The following is a 26,907-nucleotide window of genomic DNA, read 5'->3' on the forward strand; positions in this document are numbered from 1 at the left end:
CCCAAAGGTTCCCATGCTCATGTTCACTTGTAACTTCTGACGTCCTGCCCCCACCCCAAGTTCAGTCTCCTTCACCTTGTAGATATTGTTATTCTAGGTGATGTTTGCTTTCGGGGCTTCTCTCAAGCACACTTGGTGATATAGGACTGGGAAAAATGAAGCAAACCAGAAGGTCCTGTCGTGTAAGACAGAGAGGTGAGGCCTAACTGTGAGAAGAGGAGGAAAGGCAGTTACTGAAAGCCCTGTCTTTACTGCACTCTGGGACCCCAGGACTGGGTGCCCCCCTTCCCTGGACCCAGGGGAATATAACCTGTGTGAAAGCAGGTGTCCACAGCCAAAATGCAGAAGACAAGACTGCCAAGTTTTTTTTTTTTTTATTCAAAGGGACATTTTCAGGTGCATAAAGAGGCTACAGGTTAATGCTGTTTAAAAAAAAAAAAAAGTCAAGCATCTGCTAAGGAAGTGCTACATTTAATGAAAACCGCCTAAGATAGAAAAGGAGACATGAGCTAACCACATAGAACCAGCCATTGGAGGTGAATTTCTGTCATGGAACACCTTCCCCCACTGCAACATTGGACACGGCTGCACCCGTAAAGCAGCAGAGCTAGAGGTGATGCCGAGCATCAGGAAGGAGGCTCACTGGCCAGATGCACTGAGGCACATGGAGAGGAGGAACCTGCAGGTGGGAGATCCCAGCTAGTGGGATGTGGTTTGGAACCCGTCCTCTGCTGCAAGGCCCGGTAACCCTAGGGCAAGTTAGCCGGTATCCCCAAGCAGCCTCATTCGGGTCTTGTCTGGTTGGACCCTCCTGATTCCAAAAGGAAAAGAAAAACAAAAACTGAAGGCAATTAAATCAATCCCTACATTCTCATGCCCTCCTCTCCTTCAACCCTTAAACACAGGATGTTACAAGGGCAACAGTTCTGAGCTCTCAGGAAATAGGGTCTTAGATGCTTTTGGAGGTTCAGAGGCATGAAACGGCCTTCTAGGAAATTCCTTTCATCTTATGGCACTGAGTGAGTTTAGACTTGATTTCTCCTCCCCTCCCTCCATCCCTGCTCTGTCACCCCCAGATGCACAGAGTGGCACTGAAGAGCTCTAGCTTTCAATCTGTACTGGGATTTGCCAGCAGAAGAGACACTGGTCATTGTCATCCTGAAGTTTCCACTCCACCACCAGTTTTATCTGGAGAAAGAGAAAAAAGAGTTGGGAAAAGTGAATCCAAGACCTCACCTCAATCCAGAAGGGGTTTACCTACGAATCTCAGATGTAAATTGTTACAAACTGCCTAATTCCTCATCCTCTTCTTCTTAAATCATTTCATCATGAAGGCTACTGGGGATGTAGGCACAGCCTATGTCCTTAAGCTGAGAGGACAAACCAAGTTACACCTAGCACTTGGTGTTAGCAAGACCACATCCCCGTCTAGTCAGCTTACAAATACAGTTTCTAAAGCATTCTTTTCCCTCTTAGATCAATGGTACACAAATGAAGCTGGACATGAAAAATAATTTCACCTTGAAACAATTTTGCATGCATTTTGACCATCTGACCCAGCTTTTTCCAACTTTATGTAGAGCAGAGAGTAAAATATTAAGATTCTTAGGTCCCAGGAAACTTGTTAGCTGGAAAAGGAAATAGCAAAACACAAAGAATGTCCAAAGAAGTTTAGGGTTGTATGAGTAATTTCAGGGACAATGACCCTCTGTGGCAATATAGTTTTGATCACTGTCCTTAAACTATTTTTTGATAATATACCTCCTTAGACATCTCTGCCTTGACTTGTTACATGCATACTAGGAATTGTCTCTTCTAATCCTTAATAAATTACTGGCACTTTACCAGTCCTTTCTTACGTGGATATTGGCTTACTTGCTTTTAGTTACAAACTCTCTCTCTCTTTTCTTTTGAACTTTTTAGGGCTGCACCTGTGGCATATGGAAGTTCCCAGGCTGGGGGCTGAACTGGAGCTACAGCTGCTGGCCAACCCACAGCCACAGCAACAGGGGACAGAGCCTCATATGTGACCTACACCACAGCTCAGAGCAACATCAGATCCTTAACCCACTGAGCGAGGCCAGGGATCGAACCTGAGCTCTCATGGATGCTAGTCAGGTTTGTTACTGCTGAGCCACGATGGGAACTCCAAGACTAGTATATATTAATTACTGTTTCCATTCAGGCTCAAATTAACAAAGATTAAGCTGGTTTTCAAATGAAATGTAATTCACTTAACAAGAATGACCACATATGAAGTGTCTACTCTGCATCAGACCCTAACCAGACAGAGTTCCTGAGGCTCAGAAATGCCCATGATCACATGGCTGCTCTGCAGAGTAACCTACACATCTGCTCTTGACCTTTAGGATCTCTGATATCCCTTAAGCAGAGACTCCCTAAATTGGAGTCTCTTTAGAATGTTCTTTAATTACATGTGGTTTCTTGCTAATAAATGGTCAGATTGCTCCCAGTTCTACTAAATCTCCTTTTAAAAAATACAGCTCCTTTTCTTCATGGAAAAAAGTAATCCCTTTATTTCTTCCATTCTTTGTCCTTTCTTTCCTTTTTTTTTTTTTTTTTTGGCTGCACCCATAGCAGGCCAGGGGTTGAACCTGCACCTGAGCTGTGGCAATGACAAGGATGGATCCTTAACCTGCTGTGTCACAAGGGATCTCTTCCTCCATTCTTATCAAGATTCATAACTTTGCCACAGGCCCATTCCAGTGGGCTCGATATCACAAGTGTTGGGTTGAAAAAGAAGTAGGGATAGCAAGGTGAGCCAGAGGTGAAAGAAGCGGGTAGAGGAGAGAAAGAAGAGAGGAAAAAGCCACCACTTTGCTGTGGACTAACAAACTACTGCTGTCTGGTTCTGAGATTAACAGGGGAACCAGGTTTTTCTGATGACCAATGCTATGGCCGCTCGAATGCTTGAACTATTTGATACCTGACCAAAACTTGTAACACTGCGCAGGTGTTGAAATACAAGACCTCGCTCTAAAGCTCAGCTGTAATATTTCTGAGCAGAATAGACTCTGTTTGTATCATGGAGCACTGGCGGCTGAAAGCTCTTCATCAGTAAAGGGTGATCCACAGAGGTGGGCCCAAGAACCAGGGGAAATATCACACATAAAGAAGGCAGCGTTAGGCCGAGGCTCACCAGCAGGCTGCAGACAAGGATCAAAGGGACGCAGTGAAAGCTCTCAGCCCCAACGCATGAGTTCTTCACTCAGACTTATCTCCCTTCCCCCGGGTGTGCACGTCTTCCCCAGAGAGATAAAGGATTCCCACTCCAGTCTTTTCTTCCTGGCCCCTCTCTTCAGATTTCTAATCTAGTCACAAGGCCTTCGGGGTCCTCAACCATGTCACTTACAGAGGGGTACTCGGTCTTCACTGGCAGTTTATTCAGGTAGCTGTAGGTCTGGTCTTTCTGGATGGGGCAGTTGATTCCGCTCTTACAACCATCGGGGTCGGGGATGGGAAACGGAATCGGGACGCCCATCACGATGCCGTGCACCACGGCTTTGCTGCCTTTCGACTGAGTGTCTAGGAGAAAACAAGACAATCAGAGGGCGAAGGAAACAGCCCGCTGCCAAAGTGGAACTGAAAAATTCAGACATTCTCAGGATATTCTCAAGCCATGGCACTGCTGTGTTGGCAAATCATGTCTGTGCCTCTTCATTCCTGGGGTCTTACTTCTCTTTGTCGTCATGTTTAGGACTCTGTGAATGCTACAAAGCAAGCACTCGGTCTGAAACCTGAAAAATTACTGCATTATGCCAAAAAAAAAAAAAAAGCCATCAGTGGGGGCTGTTTTCTTTGCTCTGAACTCTGCGTTGCTCTTCACTGCTTTTCAGAGTTTCTCAGGAGAATCAGAACTACCTGGATATGTAATCCGATGCAACAACCTAACTGATTTTTGGCAATGAACTTGCTGTTTGCTCTTTACATCAGACTCTGTCAAAGTGTGTTATGCAACTTAACGATGGATGGGAGACTGATCTCGGAATTCTCAAATACCCTGCCCAAAGGATTCCATTAGGAATGAGGAAGAAAGTGGGAGACAACCTGGAAAGAGGGAATAGGAGTCTCCACAGAGATGCCATGGGCTGTGAAAGCAGTAACTCTTTGGAAACTGGGTAAGAGAAAGAGGTACACTTTTTGCTAACCTCTACCCTCCATGTCACAAGACAGGCAGGAGGAATACCTTTAAAGCAACCTATGAGCTATTAGGTTATTCTGGAGATCCAGAGCATTGACTCCGTTTATTTCTGTCTGGGTTGGGAATTTTGTTTAGAAGGCACTTTTTTTGATTTGGAACAGCACAGGTGATAAGGCATTGTCCAGGAGAGACAACAACTGTATTTATTTATTTTATTTTTTTGGTCTTTTTAGGGCTACACCCGCGGCATATGGAGGTTTCCAGGCCAGGGGCTGAATCAGAGCTACAGCCACAGCAATGCAGGATCCAACCAGTGTCTGCAACCCACACCACAGCTCAGGGCAATGCCGGATCCTTAACCCACTGAGTGAGGCCAGGGATCAAACCTGCGTCCTCATAGACGTTAGTCAGACTCGTTTCCTCTGAGTCACACCGGGAACTCCAGAGACAACAACTCTAGAACTTAGAACTGTCTTTAGGCTTACGAACAAGAGGTGATAAGAACTTTGCGACTGTTTTTTTCTTTTTTTGGAGGGGGGGCACACTTGTGGCATGTGGAAGTTCCTGGCCCAGGGATCAAAGGATCAAACCCCTGTCACAGCAGCGACCCAAGCCGCAGCACTGACAACACAGGATCCTTAACCTGCTGAGCCCTAAAGGAACGCCTGAGAATTCCTTATTAGCCTGTCTAGTTCCATAGTATATAAAATGAGGGAAAGATTCAAAGCAGATGCCCTTTCTAGAAACGAGGATTTTACATTCGTCTAGGTTCCTGGGAATCTGAAGGAGATGAACGTGGTATCAGGAAGCAACTAGTTCTAATAATATTTCTTCAAGTTGAAGAACAAAGTTCAGCTTCCTTCCTTTCTGTCTTTTTAGGGCTGCACCTGCAGCATATGGAGGTTCCCAGGCTAGGGGTCATATTAGAGCTGCAGTTGCTGGCCTACGCCAGAGCCACAACCATGCCAAATCCAAACCATGTCTCCAAACTACACCACAGCTCACGGCAACGCTGGATCCTTAATCCACTGAGCGAAGCCAGGGATTGAACCTGCGTCCTCATGGATACTAGTCGGGTTTGTTATTGCTGAGCCACAATGAAAACTTCAAAAGTTCAAATTTCTTGACTGTTTCCCAGTGAGTTCCCTAAACCTTATAGTCTAAAGATTGTTCGTACATTTTCAGGCAGAATATATACTTAATAGCTGGAAGACATATTGCTTGAAATAACATTTTGGAGGAGGTCCAACGTCTACAGAATTGAGGTCTATATTAACACTGTGCAGTCTGTAGCCAAACAGAATTGACATCCCATGAAATCTGCTGTCCCACATGGACCAAAATAGGACAGAGAGAAGCCAAGCTGTCTTCTCTGACCTGTGAACACATGGAAATCCCCTGTCTGCTTCAAGGGAGTCTGACAACTCCGATAGACTCGAGGTAACACGCATATGGGAAGCCAGTCATGAGAAGGGTTTATCAGGGCGGAGGTGAGGTCACAGAATTCCTGACTGCAATTCCCTGCCCTCATGTTCCCATGCTCATTGCAATACTTGAGACTGATGTATTCACCTGATGCTATGCTTTCAGGTGAATTTGAAGGTAAGAACCACGTATACTCACTACTGGTGAAGGTGACATTCACACTGTAAGACTGTCCTTTGTGCAGCTGGCAGGGCTGGGTGGGACATGGGTTCACATTCACTTCCTTTATCACTCCGACCCCCGAGCCTGCAAAAGAAGAAAAATGTAAAGGAATGGGAAGGAAAACAAGCCACTGAGGCCGTCTCCTACCTAATGGGAAGGTGCTCTGCCCTCCCAGTGAAGGCGAGCTCCTTCTCCTCTGACCATCGATGGGCTCGGGGAACTGCTCGTATCTGATGGGTGAAGGGGAATTAAGGAAATGACTGAGTACATATATCCGGCCCCCCGCTCTATATCCTGCTCCTCCTTCCACCCTGACATAGGATTTTAAAGCAGCACATACATAGTATGAACAATGGCTCAAGTCACAGAGCCACTACTTTTTGGAATCTTGAGAAAGGCTGCTCCCAAATGGCCCTGCCCCCACCACCATTCATTCCTGCCCTGGTATCTCCAAATCAGCGGTCTTGTATACCCCTCTCAGTGGGATATGAGGCATGCATCCACGGTAAACAGATGAACACTCTGCCCTGGAGTCAGTGTTCTTTAAAATAAGTGTCTTTGAGGCAGGGTGTGTCTTTTTTTCTTCTCCCCCCCAGTCAAGACAAGGACAAAAGCACCTTGACCAAAAAAGGTTAAGGACAAATCTTTAAACATCCTCTTCCTTCATCCAGGCCCCTGAAACTGGACAGCTGAGAGAATGCCAAGTGGACAAGAGAGTAAGGGCTTCAGCTCCGCCACTCTTATGCCACTGCTGAGAGCTGGACTTTGGGATCCGATGCCTGGATTTGAAATCTCACTGGCCCCATTACTTACCGTGGAACCTCAAGGCAAGTTACTTAAACCTTTCTGGGTATAATAATAGTATCCATCTCATAGGATAATAATAGTACCGAGTATATGTGCATTAGGTGAGCTAATACACATATAGCTCTAAAATATCTGCTTGGAACATAGTAATGCTATATAAGTTTTCATTGTATGGGGATTTAGTCCATGAATTCGATCTGGGGTAGCTGCTCCTGAGCGGGTTAGCAAACTTCCTTTTGATACAAAAGGTGAGTCTAGGGAGTTTTCGTCCTGGCTCGGTGGCTAACGAACCTGACTAGCATCCATGAGGATGTGGGTTTGATCTCTGGCCTCACTCAGTGGGTTAGGGATCTGAGCTGTGGTGTAGGTCGCAGACTCAGCTCGGATCTGGCATTGCTGTGACTGTGGTGTAGGCCAGAGGCTACAGCTCCAATATGACCCCTAGCCTGGGAACTTCCATATGCCACAAGTGCAGCCCTGAAAAGACAAAAGATGAAAGAAAAAAAAAAAAAAAAGCACATGAGTCTCTCAACTCAAATTTTTTCTGTGGGTAGAAATTATGGATCTAGACAATAGAATGGGCTCTTTCTGTCTCCAAAGGCAAATGCATGAAGACAGCTAGGTCGGAAAATGAGAGTGTTGCAGTCCATTATCCCCAACTTGCGGCTCCATCATGGCAAAGTCCTCAAACAATAAATACAAGATTCTCTTCTCCAAGCACTCTCTTCCACTCTGTCCCATCTTCTAGGCCAGGGGGGAAAATTAGAACTTTAATCAACAACTTACTGAAAATCAGTGTTGATGCTACAGCTTTCAACTTCCAGTGTCTACCTGCTTTCGGTAAGGCTGGGTTACGTGATCAAGTAGGAACTGAGTAAAGGGTAGTACTTGAAGCTCCTTCATCCAGTTTTTTTTTTTTTGGTTTGTTTTTTCTTTCTGATAAGAAGTTCTTGGATCTCCAATGTCAAAAGAGCACACCTCTTAGTCCTAACCTACAAAAGTTGCAAAACTAGACACTGGGACCCTATTTCTCACCTGGAAATACCACTCCAGGGGAAAGGGGCCTAGAGAGGAACTCAAAAATCCTTTTGATGTGGGCCCTGAGGTTTTTAACATTGTACTTCCCAATTCAAAAGTAAACTGAAAGTCTGTAACGGAAGCTCTCTTTCCCTTAAGAAGTTCTTGCCATAGATGTTCACCTGCTTTTTTTTCCAATGAGCAGAACAACTCTGGGGTTTAGTTTCCTTAGGTGGTGGTTGTTTTTTACTGTTAACTTTGAAACCCCAAGTGACTTACAAACACTCACTAGTTTCTTACCGCTTACTAGCTCTAAGAAGTTGGGCAAGTTACTCTAGGTGCCTGTTTCCTCATCTGTAAAACAGATTGTGAGAACGGAATGGGTTAGTCGAGCTAACACAGTGTCTTCATCCAAATGTTGGCCACTCAGTTTAGTGGAGGCAAAGACAGTAATTTGAGGTAATAATAGCATCTTTCAAGTGCCAGTCTCCTAGTTCCATGGGGGAGCGTTTGTTAAGGATTAACAAGCCAGCGGTTTTTGTTCTATCAATCCTGTCCCCTAGTCTCCAACTTTGCTTTTGGCTCAACATGAATTCGGATAACATAGTGGAAAGAGTATTTATTGTCTCATTCACTTTTCCAGCGCATATTTATTGAGCAGTCAGCATTACCTGGGCACTAGATAGAAAGGAGCACATTTATTCTGGGTGTCATTCTGCTGTGTGACTGGGTAAGTTAGCTAACGTTTCTGGAATTTGGTGATTCACTCCAGGATCTCCGAGGTTCCCTCCAGCTCACAAATTTTATAAAATCAGTTCCATGCCTCTTTATCATTACACCTCTCTACTTCAGAAAAGTTCTGCAAGAACAGTTAATTTGATAGACCTGACTGAAGGAATTTACAATTTCTACTCGCCTGTTGTGTTTTTCAGCACACATGCCAACCACAACAGCAGAGAGGGTTATGTGTCACTGTCACAAGTTGTGACCAGAAAGAGGAGTTTCAAAAACAGGAGGGAGAAACAAACTCGTCAGCATCACAAAATTCCACAGACCAAGGAAATCCCTAATGGAACCAACAATGAAAAGGAGAACTGACTTTTGACTTCTCAGCAAAAGGGAAATTTAAAAAAGCAAAGGGAGTGTGGAGGGAAAGGTCATCCAAAATCTTAAATACATAAATAAATACGTATTTTTACATAAAGAAAAAAGTTTTGAACCGCATCCCTTACCCACTACGCTGCATAAGAACCTGCCGTTGTTTGCCCTACAAACTTTAGGAAACTTCAGCATAGGCCCATCTCCAGGAATATCCTGGGGCCCCAAACACGCTTTCCAAGGAAAGAGACAACGTTGTGAGTAGTCGGGTTTTATCGAGGCCACTACCTTGTCCCCTACCCCAACTCACTTTAGCCCACCTCACGAGAAGTCTGAGGCTGAGTCTAGCCGCCCGCGGGACCCACCCAACCCAGCCTGAGGTCTTAGCATCAGGTTCCGGCGGGGGTTCCCGCAGAGGGCGTGGGAACCTTGGACTGGCCCCGGGGCTCACCGCAGTCCCTGAAATGCACTGGCTCGGCCAGGGCAGAAGCGCTGAGTGTCAGGAGCAGGAACGCAGCGGCCAAGAAATGCATCGCAGCTCAGGAGGTTTCAAGCTCACGGAAGGAAAGCCAGCTGCCGCGGTCACAAGATAAACCTTCAGGGGCGGGCCGAGGGAGGAGCCCAGTCAGGCGACCCGTGACCAGCAACTGGGACCGAGGTCCGCCTGCGCCCCGCCCCCGGCTCTAGGAAGCCAGACACAGGGTCCCAGACATTCCCTATCTCCGCCCATTTGGCCTGCTTCGCAGCGAGAGAAGCTGGATCCATCTGCGTACCTCCCAGCTCCTCCCTCCAGCGCTCCGCGGGGGCTTTGTGGGTGTGTCCCCGCGTCCGCAGGGGAGCATCTCTAACCAATCAAATCCTTCCTCCTTCAGCACCATCCAATAGGTGTACCTAAAGGCGGGGTCTCTATGAGTCCCGCCTCCCGAGGCCCAGGCCGAGAAGAGGATTGGGGCAGTGCGAGAGGCGGGGTTTGCAGAGGAAAATGGCGGCCGTTCGGGGTTTATACATAACAGCTGCGGCTCTGAGAGCGGTTACCCCCTGGCAAAGGGGCAGGTACCAGCAAGCCTAGGAAGTCATTTGGGAAGGGTGTTTGGTTCTGCGCCCCCGAGACTAAGGGGAAACTGAGGCTCTTGGAGGAGGTGAAGGTTTGGCGTGAGGCTGTACAGGTGGAGGGACATCAGGTTTGGCGTGAGGTAGAGGTTACCGGCTGCCCTTTTGCTCCCAGGCTCACCCTCCTTCCTTGCTCGGCAGGCTCCTCGCGGCCTCTCGCGGACCTTGGGCTCTTCGGGAAATGTCGTCCTCCAACCCTGAAGCTGGCGAAGGGCAGATCCACCTTACCGACAGCTGCGTCCAGGTAAGAGGCCGGACACGGGGCGCCCGTGGCTGGCGAGGGCTGGGAGTAGGGGTACTTTCTCTTGGCTTACCCGTCTCTCTCCCCTTGCCTGGAATTCTTGACCTCCCTTCCTGCATTTCAGAGGCTTCTGGAAATCACCGAAGAGTCAGAATTCCTCAGGCTGGAGGTGGAGGGAGGTGGATGCTCCGGGTTCCAATACAAATTTTCACTGGATACAGTTATCAACCCCGACGACAGGCAAGGAGAAAGGGGTGGGTTCTCAGAGAACGTGTGGGAGGGATAAAAGTGCCTTCAGCTTAAGGTGCCCTTTTATTCCAAGTTTATTAATTATTATTATTTTTGCTTTTTAAAAAGGGCCGCACCCGCTGCATAGGGAGGTTCCCAGGCTAGGGATCGAATCAGAGCTGCAGCTGCTGGCCTACACCACAGCCACAGCAACGCAGGATCCCAGTCCTGTCTGCGACCTTGGCACCACAGCACACAGCAACACCAGATTCTTAACCTACTGAGCGAGGCCAGGGATCGAACCCTCACCTTCATGGTTCCAAGTTGGAGTCGTTTTTGCTGTGCCATGATGGGAACTCCTTTTATTACAAATTTAAGAGGTTTGCCGAGGGTCCTGAACACCACCCTTCTCACAGAGTGGGGGTACAGTGAAGATTTGTTGTCTTGATTCAAAATAACGAAGTCATAGGAGGAAAGCTGGCCTGTCTAGGTCCATAGCATAGTTGGTAGAGAGTCAGACTGGTTTAGATTCCAGGCCCTAAATCTCTACACGCTTCCTAGGAGTCATTCTAGTGAACCCTTTTGCCTCAGAGAAAACCAGCACCTGTCAAAGGTAACAGGAAATCTTCCTCTGTATTTCAGAAAACAGAAGATGTGCACCTCTGGGCTCAGAGGGTGTTATGTTTTTGGTGTTTGCAATATTCATTAATGCCTTCCTCCTGTCTTTTCAGGGTATTTGAACAGGGTGGGGCAAGAGTGGTGGTTGATTCTGATAGCTTGGCCTTCGTGAAAGGGGCCCAGGTGGACTTCAGTCAAGAACTGATCCGAAGCTCATTTCAAGTGTTGAACAATCCTCAAGCGCAGCAAGGCTGTTCCTGTGGGTCATCCTTCTCTGTCAAACTTTGACGTGATAGCAGGTGACCCAGAGATTGCTCTCATTTGTACCAATTTGAAGAACCTGGGATTTGAAGAATTCTAGAGGTTTCCTTCCAATCATGTTCTTTTTTCCATTTTATTTCTCTCAGTCCAGGAGTGCCGTATTTTGCCACTATTTATTTTCAGAATATGAAGCTTTTAGTCTTGATTTAATTTCACCTATACAGTTGTAAGGCCAAGCCTCTAGATGCTGAGACTTATTAACTGGTTGAAACCCAGTATAATCTGTAGAGCCTCCAGGGTTCCAGAATTTGGAGTTACTTCTCTGGCCTTCAGAGCTGTTTGTATATATGTGTATAATTATGTATAAAAGCTTCATTTTAAAGAAAGTCCTGATTTACTTGTTTTATGGATCAGGGTCACAGATTGGGTAGCTTTTGAACACTGATTACTAGACCAGAGAGGATGAGAAAGGCAAATGAAATGTTCTTTTTTTCATCTCACCCTTCCTGAGTGTGCTAGTTGACTTACCCTTATTTTCTCTGCAGCCCATTATCCACTTCCCACTTGTTACAGCAAACATGTTTTCCTCTCATACTCATGAATCTGCCAGATTCACAAAACCAATAGCTCCATCACCCAGAAAACTTGGACCTGAATCTGATACTTGAATCATTTGAGAAATAGCCTCAATATTCCATATTCACACAGACATTTCAAGATTCTGTGAGCATTTAATGATTTAATCTGTTTAGGGTATGTTGCTCCCCTTACCTTATAGTGTAAAATGCCTATGGTCTCACCGCATAGCAAGTTGTTGATAGAGATGATAGATACTTGGGGATTTTTTTTTTTTTTTTTTAAGTTTGGACTACCAGATAAAATACAGGATGCCCATTTAATTTTTTTTTTTTTTAGGGCCTCACCCGTGGCATATGGAGGTTCCTAGGCAAGGGTCAAATTGGAGCTATAGCTGCTGGCCACAGCCACAGCAACTCGGGATCCGAGCCACATCTGCAACCTACACTGCAGCACATAGCAATGACAGAGCCTTAACCCACTGAGCGAGGTCAGGGATCGAACCTGCATCCTCATGGATACTAGTCGGGTTCGTTACTGCTCAGCCACAGCAGGAACTTCCCACTTAAATGTGAATTTCAGATATACAGCAAATAATTTTTAGTATGAGTGTGTCCCAGTGAAAACTAAAAAATATTTGCTGTTTATCTGAAATTCATATTTAACAGGGTATCTATTTTCATTTTCTTAACTTGGTAACTTTAGAGTCACTGAAAGAAGAGCTTTTTAGCCACAAATTCCAATGAATTTTAAGGTACTTGTTTAGGTATAGCACTTAAATAGGCTAAAGCGCTAGAAATAGTCCTGGTGTATATGTGACAGTGCTTGGAGCAGCCAGCACGCACGGACAGACAGCTAAAAAAAGATAAAACCACCACCACCATGACATGATTAATGAATGCTGATGTTGGGGAAGCCACAACCAAGTTGATTCTGCAAGAATTCTTGGTTTCTTTCCTCAAGAGCCTGAAAGGTTCTATCAGCAAGTCTTGCATTTCTGGACTAGCTTGAAACATTTCTAGACTGGATTGGAATTAAGGGGGTTCAGTGTAAGAATTCACCATTGAGAACACAGAAATACAGAGTTTTGAGACAATGTATCTGAGATAGAACCTTACATACTTACATTTTCAACATGGGAAAACCTAAGATTTAGAGAAAAAAATCCCATGGTGTGTGCAGCGTGTACAAAAAGGAAAGAAGGGGATGCTCAGAAACAGCAAGGGGTTTTTTAAGCAGATTTCCATGGAAGGAGGCAGAAAGCAGCATATGGTGGAAGTGTCTGTGTGACTTTACTGAGCCATTGAAAGTTGCTGCCAACACCTGCTCAGAGTGAGTCCTTTCATCTTCCTTAAAAAGATTTTTTTGTTGTTGTGTATGAAGTGTTAAACCTGTTCTTCCGGGATATTTTTGTGTTTATTTTTTTAATTGATTTGGAGATTTTAGCACAAACGTAATAGTTTTAGTGGCCCAATAAACATTAAATTCCAGTGGTCAATTAGGCAGGAGGAGGGCCTCCTCAAACGCCTATGTATAAGGACCTCCTATTAATGGAAGAATTAGACGCTTGTGTTTAGAAAGGGTGGCTTTGGGAAAAATCATCTTACTTCATCAGACTGAGAAAGCTTCATAGGGAAACCTGAGGTGGTGACAAGAGGTCTCTGTTGGAGGAAGGTGCTGTAGAAGTTTCAGGAACACAGGGCATAGGGGGATCATAGCACCAAGGGGACAGCGGGCAATTGGCTTGGAATAAACAGGAGCTGTGGTAAAATAGGCTTAGGATCTTCTGCAGGCCTTTCTGACCAGGGCCTTTTCCCTGGCGGGCCATGAAAGCCAGCAGACCTTTTCACAAAGTTTCCTCACTGCATTTCATTTAGGAAAACATTATATTCTTCCTATATCAATTAGAGGATTTTTTTTTTTTTGGCCTCTCCATTGCTTTGAGGAGAAGTTAGCAAGATGCTACTTACTGCAGACTTGGTTTTATTTAACTTTATAAGCTAGTGACTGCCTGGGGCAGCCAGCCCCACCTTGGCTGTAGCCAGACTTAATTGTGCAAGACCTGAAGGCACAGGAGCCCTCCCTCTGCTTTATGTTGTGAATCTTTATGTTATTGCTCAAAAGCGGGGGCCTCTTGGTCAACATCCAGAGCTTTCCTTGTGGAATCATGTTCTTCAGGCACGTGATTGGTAGTGACCAGTGGAATATAAACTATAGGTGTCACACCCGCCCTTAGTTTCTTTGTGCGGGAATGTGACCTCTTCCAAGGAATTAGGAGAAAAGAGGTTGAGAAGTGAGAGAGGAAAGGACCCCTAAAGTGGGTGTCCTGCCTCTGTCTTCTGGGAATTGAGCCCCATTCTTTTGGTCTTGTTACAAAGCGTGAGCAGTGACACTCGGCAGGAGTGTCCTCTGCAGAGAGGCGGGCCCGGCTGATCATCACGGTGTGGCCCTCCTGGGAACGCTGGCCCTGGACTGAGACCTGGCAGCTGGCAGTCGGCAGGGCCTGACACTGTCCCCTGCAGTGTTATCATGGCCTTGCAGGTTTGTCTCAGAAGCAGGAAGCTCCTCTACTTTTCTGGGTATCCAACACTGAGGTTTATGATTGCTGTTTTAAAAATCCCTATTTGCTGTTTCTATTTGCTGTTTCTCCACCGAAATGCCAGAGGGCTGTCTAAAGGAAGTTTGCTGTTTTTTGTTTTTTTTTTTTGTCTTTTTGCCATTTCTTGGGCCACTCTCGTGCATATGGAGTTCCCAGGTAGGGGTCGAATCGGAGCTGTAGCCGCCGGCCTACGCCAGAGCCACAGCAACACGGGATTCAAGCCGCGTCTGCAACCTACACTGCAGCTCACGGCAACGCCGGATCCTTAACCCACTGAGCAAGGGCAGGGATCGAACCCGCAAGCTCATGGTTCCTAGTCGGATTCGTTAACCACTGCGCCACGACGGGAACTCTGTAAGTTTTGTTTAAAGGAAGTAGTTTGAGAATAATTATCATCTGGCTTTAACTGGAAAATATAGTCAGACAAATATATAAAGGGAGTGTCTAAGCAGTCCATGTCCAGCAGCTGTATTTAAAAATATTTTATTTTTTTGAATAGATAATACATATGGTACAAAATTCAAAGAGACACAAAAGGGGATACAATGGGAAGTCTCCCAGTCCTGTGCCCATCCACCGTGTCGCCCTCCCCACAAGCTACTACTGTTCCTAAGATTTTACCCCACATGCATAATCCCATAGGTACCATGTGAAATATGCCCAAGGGTATTCGTTACAGCATTATTTATAATAGCAAAAGGTAGGAAACAAAGGAAATATCCATCAGTGGGACTGATTAAATAAATTATGATTTATCCATTCAGTGGAGAAATACACGGTCGTAAATTAGAACCAGACAGCCCTTTATGTGCAAGTGTGTATTAAGTCAAAAAAGCAAAGTGCAGAAGAGCATGCGTAGTATGCTCTTTGTATTTCTATATGTTTGGAAGTATGTGTGTACGTATGAAACATCTCTGCAAGGGTGAGCAGGAGGGCACGGGGCGGGAGGAGGGGCAGTGCCAGTGGGGTATCTCAAGGAAAGGCAAGTCCTTTGCGCTGTGTGCTGTGCGGTGGAGTGCCAAGGATGAGGTGAGCAGATCCAATTCTTTTCCCTCTTTGTTTAGACAAATAGCAATAGCAGCACATGTTACACTTTGTTGTACAGCCTTCCTTTTCCCCTTAATCCATTTTGGATATCTTTTCCAGGCATTTAGGGCCACTTTTTTTTTTTTTCCTTTCTTTAAGGGCTCCATAGCAATGAATTGTTTCTCACCTTTTGCTATTATAAATAATGCTATAATAACCTCTTACATATGTCATTTTACCTTTGGTGAGACTCTACCTGAAGGTTACATTTAAATTCCTGAGGTGGAATTACTGATTTAAAGAGGAAGTGCTGTTATAATTTCGAAAGACGTTGCCGTATTATCCTCTTTAGAAGTTGTGTCAGTATACACTCCTGTCAGCTACGTATGTGTATCTCTTTCCCCAGATGCTTGCCGACTAAGAGTTTTAACAAACTTAAATCTTTGCCAGCTTGACATATTAAAGAGTGTCTCGATGTAGTTTAACTTGCATTTCTTTTTATTAGGAATAAAGGTCAGAATATTTTCATACATTAAAGAACTATGTATTTTTGTTAAGTCCAGTCTCCTCATCTGTAAATTGGGAATAAAAACAGTAGGGTTGTTGGATGATTAAATGAAACCTGTAAAGCATTCAACACAGTGTCTGGCACTTAGCAAGCATTCAGTAAGTTATTATGTGATGGCTGACAATCGGCGCAGCAGCTAGGAGAGGACAGTTTAAGAAAAGAACATTCATCTCCATGTCTTCAGGCACATGGAGCCTTCTTCATCTCCATTGTCATCCATCAGAGAAATGCAAAGTCAGAGCTTTCCTTGTCTTGGAAGAGTAGCAAACCTTTTGGAACCCAACCAGAGGCTGTTGGCCAAGCTGGCAAGAGGGTAGCACAGCCCCATCTCTAACATTTAGACTCAACCAACATGGTAAAGAAGTTTGGTTTAATATGAAATAAAAACAAAAAACAGAAGAGCCCGGATGTACATTTCTTTATTCCACCGTGGTTCTAAACTCCCCGCGAGTCAAGGTCGGAGTCTCTACTAGTAAACGCGGGGGTGCCAGCCATCCATTTTACGAAGGGGAAGAGGACAGATGCTTCTGAGTAGAGAAGAAACGACATAGGAAATCTGGCTTCCTCTAAACAAGATTACGCTATTTCACGAGCTAGAAGATAGACCTCTTTATTTTTAGCACATCAAATTGATGTCCACAAAAGGAGAACCCAGGAGATATTTGTTTCGGTAAGAAGCAGTATGTCTTTAATGCAGGTCTTTGGAGACAGGCACCTGGCCGTGGTGCGCAGGAGCTGTCGCTGGGTAGATTTTGAATGCTTATTTACCTGAAACTACTGGATATTTTCTTGAGACTTGTATAAAGCCCTGGCTCCCCCTTTCTTACCAATTCCCCCTGTATTTTTCTGTTGCCCTCTTGCTGCTCTCTCAGGCTCCTTGCTCCCCTTCATTTGCATCTCTTACTAGCAAGCTAGCATCAGTCTTGCTTCTCTGAGATGAGGGGATCTTCTGCCCCTCCCTGGGGCTACAGAACTGAGAAGAGGGTGAAGATGTGGCAAAATCTGGCCCAGACCAGATTGGCTTGGTGGCCGTGATGTGATGGTTCCTGAGAGGAGGTAGTGGAGTGGCCCCCTCCCTTTTTTGCTCAGTAGATGCTGAAGGACCAGCCTGGGACAGATGTAGCCTCTGACCCAGATGTGGAATCATCAGGATGATCTGTGGATCGTGGCTGGAAAGGGGGGCGTGCAGTGTCAGGTGAAGGGCCCGGCATGTCTGCACAGCTTGTAGGGCTGGTTGATGGCCATCCTTTGGTAGGCAGCCCACAGCAAGGCCAGGGCAGATGGCAGACTGGGCCTCATGGCCAGTGGCTGAAGCATTAAAGCAATTGGTGGTGTTTGAGCCAAGCAAGGGCATGGCGCTGTGGAGGCGGTGACAGAGGCTCCCAGCCAGAGCTGAAGCTGGGGGAGATGAAGAGCAGGCGAGGCTGGGTGGGAGCTGGGCTGCAGGGCCCCCTGCCCGATATCTTCAGATGGCTTCACGGTGCCTCCCCAGCTAGGAAGGCTTCCTCAAGGCCCCGCCTGTGGCGGGGGTCCACTTCCAGCTAACTGCTCATACTGACCCCTCATGTCTACTCCTTGGCAGTGCAGTGTGGGGGACCTGCTTCAGCCACATAACCTGGGGGGCAGTGGCAGCGGTAGGAGCCCTCCGTGTTCTCGCAGTGACCATGGACACAGAGGGCAGCAGGCCCGTTCAAGTCATCACACTCATTCACATCTAAGAGGAGGAGAAGGGGGAGAGACCTGTAGGGAGCCCAGGTGCCTCTGGCCCTCTGGCCACTAAGCCCTGACCCCTGCCCTGCAGTGGAATCCTAGATGTGGCAGCCAGAGGATGAAGTCACTGCCCAAAATGAAGCAACTCACAGAGACAAAGCTGGCAGAAGTGAGCCCATACTGTGACCAGGCTCTATTGTCCCTGCCTTTCTTTTGTGTAGGAACCTCCGTGGAAAGGGCCTTCTGAACACACAGCGTGCTTAGACCCTCGGAGCTCTCACCACTCGGCCTGGCACCCGGCAGACCCGCTAGGGGGCAGCAGTGGCTTTCCCAGCTAGGCTGAGAGAGCCGTGGGGCCAGTCTGACTTTTCCACCTGAGCCATCCAGGGCCATCCTGCTCCCTGGGCACAGTCTCTCTATTCTAAACTTACCCACACAGGCCATCTGGGCCGTGTCCAGCTGGAAGCCCTCGAAGCAGTCGCAGGTGTAGCCCTCCCGCACACGCACGCAGCGGCCGTTGTCACAGCCGTTCAGGATGCCGCACTCCTCTGCCTGAAGCCCTTCAAAGCCAGCCTGGTTCTCTGTTGGGGGCAGTCAGAGAGAGAAGGAGGCCTTGTATTCCACCCTGGGGCCCTCACCCTCTGCTCAAAGGGTTGCCCCCAGTGAACTCTTGGGGTTGGGGTGGGGAGGGTCATAACACTCTCACACAAAGATGCTGAAACAAAAGGCAATACTCTTGAAAAATAAGTACGTGTCATTTTAGATGGAGAGGCGAGCTGTACTTTAGAGGAGGGCTCTAGGAAGGTTGGGGCTTGCTGCTCTCAGAGCGCCAGGGTTCCTGAGCAGGTGGGTGTCTCTATATGGTTTGGATTTTGTTGTGGTTGATGGCAGGGTGTTTTGTTAAAATCTTTACCTAGTTTTTTGGGGTGGAGAGGATTGGTAGCAAAAGGGGATTATCCTGACCACAAAACAAAACTTCTATGAGATCTGCTTCTCTTCAGTCTCTAAGCAACCCTGTTCCCCAATCTCAGTGCAGTTTTTTTGTTTTTTTGTTTTTTGTTTTTTTGTCTTTTTGCTATTTCTTTGGGCTGCTCCCGCGGCATATGGAGGTTCCCAGGCTAGGGGTCTAATCGGAGCTGTAGCCACCGGCCTACGCCAGAGCCACAGCAACGCGGGATCCGAGCCGCGTCTGCAACCTACACCACAGCTCACGGCAACGCCGGATCGTTAACCCACTGAGCAAGGGCAGGGACGGAACCCGCAACCTCATGGTTCCTAATCGGATTCGTTAACCACTGCGCCACGACGGGAACTCTTCAGTGCAGTTTTGATCAGTCTGATATAGTGGCCGTGTCCATGGCAGGTACCATGTCCATTGCACAGATGCCAGGCCCGATCTCTGTGTTAGAATCCAAGTCCTAAGTGAAGGGGCTGTTGCCACTTACAAACCGGGTCACCAGAGTGGATTTTAAAGTGATTAGAAATCCTTCCTTCCCATTTCAGGGCATAAGTTTTTTTTTGTTTTTTTGTTTTTTTCCATTTCTTGCGCTGCTCTCACGGCATATGGAGGGTCCCGGGTAGGGGTCTAATCGGAGCTGTACCCGCCGGCCTACGCCAGAACCACTGCGTATCCGAGTCGAGTCTGCAACCTACACCACAGCAACACCATGGTAACACCGGATCCTTAACCCACTGAGCAAGGCCAGGGATCGAACCTGCAACCTCATGGTTCCTAGTCAGATTCGTTAACCACTAAGCCACGACGGGAACTCCTCAGGGCATAAGTTTGAACTTGTAGAGCAGCTACTCCGCATACCATAAGTGGCGTGGGGGGAGGCGGATTGTACTGCTGCCTCCCTCTCTCACCTCCTACAGGCAGCTTTGAGGTTGGGGTGACGTCCCGAACCCCTCTGTGTCCCTGTGTTGGTCCATCACAGAAAGTTGTTAGGGTCTGACCCGGGAATTTGGTGGTGTCCCTCGAGTGACCCGTGAGAGGGCTTAGGGGTCTTTTCCCTTCCCCGCTGACAGTGACTCACAGATGGAAGAGACGGAAGCCAGCTTCGGAGCCCACCCCTTCCCCACTTTTTCAGCAACACAGACCTGGATGGCTGGCCACGTAGTGAGGCTGGAGTTCTGAGGGTTGCAGGGGAGGCTCGAGGACCAGGGTGTGGTCCTCTGGGCGGCTGACTGTGTTGGGGAAGAGTGGCTCGGGGATGGCGTCCTCGGGGCCCAGGTAGTTGTAGAAGGGGGCCCCCTCTGGGCCGTAGAGGCCATAGTGCAGGTCCTCGGGCCCGGGGCCATACTCATAGCCCGGCCGGAAGTGGACCCCAGCCTCCCGCTCTGCTTCAATCCGGGCCACGTTGCACAGCTGAGCGTAGACCTCTGTCAGGAGGGAGAGAGGAGCTGGCCCAGATCCCAGGAGCCAAGGCCTGGAGTGCTGTCCCCGCCGCTCAGGGTCACGGACCCAAGGAGAGGGGGTGGGCTGGGACTGAGTTCCTGGCAGTGCCCTCTCCCCACCCACGCCCTGCCCTGCGCTGTCCCCAAACAACAGGGACGGAAGACAAGGCTGTGGCCTGCCCTTCAGGGACAACCCCTGGGCCGGGCCCAGCCCTGCGGGCATCTACCCCTCCCCGCCCCCCCAGCTCACCAGAGCTCCTGGGGGGACACAGCGCGCACTGCTGGCTCCAGGCCTCGCCATCCTGGCAGCAGCACTCCGTGTAGGTGGTGCGGCGCCCGTGCAGGGGGTGGCTGCACACATAATTGGTGACTTTTTTCCAACAGATGTCCGTGTGGATGTCGTGGTCAGGCAGGTCCTCTGGTGGCACAGAGCACAGAGGCCTGTGAGCCCCGCCAGCCCAGGTCCACCCCCACTGCGGCCCCTGCCCCCACCCCCTCCCGGCCCACTGACCCAGGCCACTGGTGCTGTTCACGCAGCGCTGCTGGCTGAGGTCCAGGGTGAGGGGAGGGCTGCAGAAGCAGTGGAAGGAGCCCTCTGTGTTCACACACTCGCCATTCTCACACGCCATGTCCTGGCACTCGTCGTGATCTGGGTGGCAGGAAGATGGAAGGAGTGTGGGGGCAGTGCCAAGGAAGACGTCAGGGGAGGCAGTTTTCTTGTAGCTGATAATGAGGAGGTACACCCTGCTCCCCACCCCGACCCCAGCCGCGGCCCAGTCTCCCCAGGGACACCTTCCCAGTAGGTCCCCTTGCACAATCCCTGAAGCCCCTGAGTGCCCCCCACTGCAGACCTGCCTGCTGCAGCGGGCATCTTCCCCAGGAAGGGGAGCTCCCAGCAAGCACTGGGCTGGCCGGCAGGAGCGGGTGAGCCCTCAGCTGTGGGCCCCGGGGCGGGGATGGGGGCGCGTGTCCTCACCCTCACACTTGTGGCGGCTGGCGTCGTAGTGGTAGCCGGGATTGCACAGGCAGATGTAGCCGGGCACTGTGTTGAGGCAGCGGCCATTCCGGCAGAGAGCAGGCCCGAACATCACACACTCGTCAGCATCTGCGGGAGGGCAGAGCTCAGGGGAGGGGACGGCCAGAAGCACTATTGTGGTTCTCAGGACCAGGGGCTCCAAAGCCAGGCTTACTGGGTTTGAAGCCTGTCTTGCCACTTTCTAGTTAGATGACTTTGGGCAAGTTAAGTTCTCCTTGCCTCAGTTTCCCACCTCGAAAAGAATAGGTACTACCATGTAACCGCTTAGAGTTGTTATGGGAATTAAAAGGTTAATACAGGAGTTCTTTCCCATTGTGGCTCGGCGGAAATGAATCTGATTAGCGTCCATGAGGATGCAGGTTCAATCCCGGGCCTCGTTCAGTGGGTTAAGGATCCAGCATTGCTGTGAGCTGTGGTGTAGGTCACAGATGTGGCTTGGATCCTGCATTGCTGTGGCTGGGGTGTAGGCCAGCAGCTGCAGCTCTGATTCAACCTCTAGCCTGGGAACCTCCATATGCCGTGGGTACGGCCCTAAAAAGACAAAAAAAAAGTTACTACACATAGGGTACTTAAAATAATGCTTGGCACATAGCAAGCACTCAAGGGGAACTACTTCTGTTTCTATGATTTCCTTTTCCAGTTCCAGGAATGAGCCCACACATGAATCACTCTCTCTGAATGTGAATTCCCCAAAGTTCCTGGTTTTGTAAGTTGGGGCCAGGGAGATCAGCGGCTGCTCTGGCTTCTGACCCTGTGCCCTGTGACTGGGTTAGTCAAGGCATCCTAGTTTGTTCCGGAGGGTTCAGCCTTGGGGGAGCAGAGAAACTGAGGTGGGCTTGGGTGGACATTCCAGGAGGAGCTCAGGTCAGAACTTCCAGCTAAAAATCTGCAGCCCTGGGACAAGAATGTTGGAAGCAACCTGAGAGGCTGGGGCTATGCGCAGAGCTTCCGGGAGGATCAGGCTGGGCTCACTGAAATGAGTGGGGGCATGTGGGGAGGAGGGTCTGTAGGGAGGCTACCTGTGTACGTGGTCTGTCCAAACATCCAGGCTCCTTCCACAGGGACGTAGCCTTTCCCACTAGGGCAGATCTCGCTGAATTCAACTGTGCAGGGAGGCATCCAAGCTTAGAGAGAGGGCTCTGCCCACCCCCAACCCCACCTGTTTTCAGTGTCACCCTGTAGAAATGATCCTGAGAGGATATGGGATGCTTGAGGGGCCTTACCTGAGTCCTCAGCTGGGCAGAGGTCACAGGCATCTCCCCAGCCAGTGCCCTGGGTGCAGCAGCACTCAGCCTGTGTGGTGTTCCGGCCCAGAAGGCTGGAGCAGGGCGGCTGGCCCTTCTGCCCAGAGTAGCATTCCATGCGGATGGGGACTGGGGAGCGGTCCCCTGGCGAGGCCTCAGGGATACTCTGACCTAGGTGTCATAGATGCCCCTTAGTATTGTCTGTTCATGGCCCCGTGGGGCACCCTAACCTTTGGATTTATTTTAAAAATTTAACATTTAGGAGTTCCCAACATGGCGCAGTGGTTAACGAATCTGACTAGGAACCATGACGCTGCGAGTTCGATCCCTGGCCTTGCTCAGTGGGTTAAGGATCCGGCGTTGCCATGAGCTGTGGTGTAGGTCGCAGACGAGGCTCGGATCCTGCGTTGCTATGGCTGTGGTGTAGGCCGGTGGCTATAGCTCCGATTGGACCCCTAGCCTGGGAACCTCCATATGCCACAGGAGCAGCTCAAGAAAAGCCAAAAAGACAAAATAAATAAATTTAAAAAATAAATAGAAATTTAACGTTTATTCAGCACTTGACAGTGTATAAAATGCTTTCCTATATTATCCCACTTGATGCGCTCAACAACCTTATCAGGTGGGTATTAGCATCACTAGTTCTCTTTTATAGAAGAGGCTTCTCTTTTTTTAGAGAAGCTAGGTGAATTATCGCAGCCACCTAGTGGCACAGCAGGGAGGTGACCCCAGTTCCTCCGGGACCAGATTCCCTGCTCTTTCCAGGGTACACCCCCTACCTTCCTCCACCACAGCAGGGTGTCCCCAGTCCCTGGGATGCCATACGAACTGTCCTCCACCCATTCCTCTGCTGCACACTGTACTCCAGCCCCTCCCACTCTTCCTTGTTCTAGGTCGTCCTTGCTTTGCCCCTGAGCAGAGAAGCCCGGTTGAGTCCTAGTCCAGCCTGGACTGAGGCTGAACCCAGCAGTCCAGGGCGGGATAAGAAGGGGAAAGTCAAGTGTAGCTCAGCTTCAAGGACTCACTCACCCAAGGGATTGGATTGAGGGTCCCCCCAAGGTGCAATCTGAGATTCCCTGGGACCCCCCTAAATTGGCACTGGAGTTTCTTGAGCCTCCCGAAGGGTTGTTGCAGCCCTGCAACCTCCTGGAAATTCCCTGCCTGGAGCAGACTCCTCTTGTCTTGACATTTGCCCAAACTCTCAGGCTCCTCTCCCCTCTGCATGCCATTCCTGAGCTGCACCCCTGCCCACCCTGCCCGGTCTCGGCCCAGGAGCCCTCTCAAGAGCTGGAGCAGTGGAAGTGCTTTTAAGCCGTAGGGTGGTGGTGCCTAACGACGGATGGGGGTATGGGGCTCACCTCCAGCCAACCGTGGGCGGCAGTGCCCCTCCTGAGCATCATACTCCTCCAAGTCGTTGGCGCAGAGGCACAGGAAGGAGCCCTCCACGTTCTCGCAGAGCGCCGTCCCGCACACCGCCAGCATGAGCTCACACTCGTTCACATCTGCCAGGCAGGAGGACAGGCTGGTGGGCGGCACAGAGGCAGCCCAGACCCCTGCCCTGGCCTCTAGCCCAGCGGGCAGGACCCCCCTCTCATCCCCCCAAAGAAAGAGGCTGGGCCTTGGGGGAAGAGCAGGAAGGAGGAACAGATGAACAGAGGCCGCGGGAAGGGAGAGGAAGGAGACAGGTGGCAAAAAGGGTCATCAAATGGACAAAGAGGAAGGGTTCCTCCCTCTGCCCTTCCCCAAATGTGCCTCTTGAGACCCCCAGGTCTCTGGAGAAGAGCGGCACCGTCAGTGGTGCGCTTGCTCCCCCTGCTGGTAGAACATGGCCTCGTGGCCCTTACCAGCCCGGCCATGCTGCCCTGGAGGTTGGCACCGAAATCTCCTTTCTTTGCCCCCCCAAGAGGACCTACTTTGGAGCCCAGTGACCACGAATATTTCAGGAGGAGGGTTCTAGGGCCCCTCTATCCAGGAAAGTCAAGCTCTGTCTAGATGGGGTTAAGAGCCTTCCCTTCCTTGGCTCAACGCCTGGCTAGCCCACTGGCTGCTCACCAACGCAGTCCCAGCCAGAGGCCGAAGTCTCGAAGCCCTGGTCACAGAGGCAGCGGAAGGAGCCCTCAGTGTTGTCGCAGTATCCATGGCTCCCACACACGGTGTCGTTGGCGCACTCATCTATATCTGTGGGACAGGGGAGGCTGCAGTGCAGGGTGTGCGCTCTATTTGCTGGGAATACTTACTTATTCGGGCTACTAACACCAAGAGCTCTGAAAACCAACTTATGAACCCAGGACAAGAGAACGATAACATTAGCATTCCTCTTCAATGTTTGGGTAAGCGCTGCTGTGTGGAGAATATACAAACTCAAACAGCTGGAAATAGTGTCTAGCCGGATACATGAAAAACAGGTGTCCTCAGCCCTCTGGCGCTGGCTCCACCTCCCTCCTCACCAATGCCGTCTCCCTCAGGGGCCACGTGGAAGCCAGGCTGGCAGCCCAGGACTCAGCGGTGGGAGCCAGGGCTGTTCTCACACCTCCAGGCCCCACATTCCGAGTCTCCGGAGTCCTCACACTCATCAATGTCTGTCCCCAGAGCCGTGGGAAGGGACGCAAGTGGCCAAGCCACTGCTCTGACCCCACCTCTCTGGCATTGCAAGGCCATGTCCCACAAGCTCTGGGGTCCTTGATCTGTTCCAAATTACTGTGCAGATCTCAACCTCAAAATAGCAAGTTCAGGGTCATTTCTCCTGGCCCAGGAGGGCTGAGTGTCTGGGAGGAGAGCTCTCTGCTGCTGAGGAAAGCACTGAGCTCCCAGCCTCCGCTGACACTGCTTCTCCCACTCCCCTCTCTCTGTGGCAGAGCACTTTCTATTTCTCTTCATGTAAAACCTCCAAAGTGTCTTAGGGAGAGGTGTCTTCACTCCTGTCTCCCTTGCTCAGTTTTAGGATTGTCCATAACTGTCCCTTTGCCCCAGCAAAAGACATTGAGCCCAGATGGTGTTTAATAAATGTCTACTGCATCGAGCTGGCTTTAAAAACTAGATTGCGTGTTCTGCTAGCACAAGGACCTGATTGTCTTCAATTTTGTCATACTGAGACTGTCCCTGAGTCAGCAGAGTCTCAATAAATGCATGATCCGTTGAACGATTTATCTTTGAAAATGCTCTGCTTCCTGGAAGCTGCAGTTCTTGGTCCCAGGGAGCTGAAGAGCAGGCAGGGCAGAGGTGGCAGATGTGGGGCCGGGCCCTGTCTGCTCCCCCCACCCCAAGCCCTTACCCACACACTCCTCGCTCTCTGGGGAGGGCTGGAAGCCAGTCTCGCACAGGCAGTTGAAGGACCCCTCGGTGTTGACACACTGCCCCCTGAGACACCGATCAGTGACTGCACACTCGTCCACATCTAGAATAGAGACATTGATCAGCAGACCCAGACATGGGTCCCCGGGGACCCCGAGCAGCCCAGACGAGGGCCAGGGAGTGGCTTGGAGGAGAACAGGGCAGAAGATCCAAGCAAGAGTCCAGAGCTGGAAGCCAGGGGCCAGGCTGGAACTCGGTCAGGCTCGGTCAAGGGGAGAAGAGCGACGCTCAGTTCTGAAGGCACCCGCCGCAGTCCTCACGAGAGGCCCTGGAGGAAGCCTGAGTCCCTCCCTGGCACGTGGTTCCCATCTCCTCACTCGTCCTCCCCATCTTCCCATCCCGGGTGGGGCCCGCGAGCATTTTATTTACTCTAGACGTGGCCTCTAGCGCCCCCTGCTGCTGGATGCTCACCCTTGCAGCTGGTGCCCCCGTCTGCGCTGGCAAAGCCCGGGGCGCAGAGACAGAAGAAGGAGCCGTGGCTGTTGAGGCACTCGCCCCGCGGCGCGCAGTACTCTTCTCCCACACACTCGTCCACGTCTGCAGGGAGAAGGTGGGCCGTGGGGTCTCCCAGGAATGTTCCCCCCTCCCCACACACTCTGCCCCCGTCCCCGGAGGGAAGACCTGAGCCACTCACCCTCACACACGGAGCCATTGGTCAGCTGGAAGCCCTGGGGACAGAGGCACTGGTAGGAGCCGGCCGTGTTCTTGCACTCGCCTCCCAGGCACCTGCTCTGGGGGTCTGCACACTCATCCACATCTGCAGGGTCACACAGGTAGGATGGCAGCCAATGGCAGCACCTCCCAAGGGCAGGAAGGGCCAAGGGGGTCTCCAGGGGGCCTGTCACCTGCCTGAAGGGCTGGGCCCATAGGGACATCATCCGCTGGTAAAGCGGAACAACTGGAGAAGCTGGCAAGGGGGGATGGGGAGCAGGATGACTGCGGCTCCCTCTGCTGCTGCCCCAGCCCAGCAGCCTCCCCCCACCTCTGGCTGGGCTTCTCCGGCTGCCCACACAGTGCCCACCTTGGGGACACTTGGCTTCTCCCAGCAGCCCTGGTCTAGGGTGGCCACACCCCACTGCCCTCGTCATGGCTGAGATGGCTCAGATTTTACTGAGAAGCAATGGGAAGGCACATGAGAAATCAGCCAAAGAAACAGATGTGGAGAACCTGAGAAGGTAACAGAAACTTGATTCTTCAGGTAGCCTACAGAT

The 26,907-nt window shown here is 50.0% G+C and overlaps 3 protein-coding genes across 3 annotated transcripts in view; 1 reads left to right on the forward strand and 2 right to left on the reverse strand.

The window, feature by feature from the left end:
* Window positions 1-355: 355 nt before the first annotated feature.
* On the reverse strand, window positions 356-9,532 carry NPC2 (NPC intracellular cholesterol transporter 2). The gene is made up of 4 exons (XM_047796569.1): window positions 9,183-9,532; window positions 5,786-5,893; window positions 3,374-3,546; window positions 356-1,188 (listed from the first exon to the last, which is right to left on the reverse strand). The coding sequence occupies exons 1-4, from the start codon at window positions 9,262-9,264 to the stop codon at window positions 1,102-1,104; spliced, it is 450 nt and encodes a 149-aa protein (XP_047652525.1). The 5' UTR covers window positions 9,265-9,532; the 3' UTR covers window positions 356-1,101.
* A 158-nt stretch (window positions 9,533-9,690) lies between these two features.
* On the forward strand, window positions 9,691-11,575 carry ISCA2 (iron-sulfur cluster assembly 2). Its single transcript, XM_047795268.1, has 4 exons — window positions 9,691-9,784; window positions 9,983-10,085; window positions 10,207-10,322; window positions 11,042-11,575. The coding sequence occupies exons 1-4, from the start codon at window positions 9,714-9,716 to the stop codon at window positions 11,214-11,216; spliced, it is 465 nt and encodes a 154-aa protein (XP_047651224.1). The 5' UTR covers window positions 9,691-9,713; the 3' UTR covers window positions 11,217-11,575.
* Window positions 11,576-14,831: 3,256 nt separating this feature from the next.
* Window positions 14,832-26,907, reverse strand: part of LTBP2 (latent transforming growth factor beta binding protein 2) — a 108,343-nt gene continuing 96,267 nt past the window's right edge. Inside the window, 13 exon segments of the mRNA XM_047794530.1 lie at window positions 14,832-17,672; window positions 18,100-18,249; window positions 19,769-20,050; window positions 20,316-20,483; window positions 20,577-20,714; window positions 21,042-21,170; window positions 22,121-22,204; window positions 22,325-22,516; window positions 23,704-23,847; window positions 24,398-24,523; window positions 25,617-25,739; window positions 26,108-26,233; window positions 26,331-26,453. Of these exon segments, the coding sequence (XP_047650486.1) occupies window positions 17,527-17,672; window positions 18,100-18,249; window positions 19,769-20,050; window positions 20,316-20,483; window positions 20,577-20,714; window positions 21,042-21,170; window positions 22,121-22,204; window positions 22,325-22,516; window positions 23,704-23,847; window positions 24,398-24,523; window positions 25,617-25,739; window positions 26,108-26,233; window positions 26,331-26,453 (1,931 nt within the window). The 3' untranslated portion in view covers window positions 14,832-17,526.

The sequence above is a fragment of the Phacochoerus africanus genome, chromosome 9 (assembly GCF_016906955.1).
Source record: "Phacochoerus africanus isolate WHEZ1 chromosome 9, ROS_Pafr_v1, whole genome shotgun sequence".
NCBI classification, from domain to species: domain Eukaryota; kingdom Metazoa; phylum Chordata; class Mammalia; order Artiodactyla; family Suidae; genus Phacochoerus; species Phacochoerus africanus.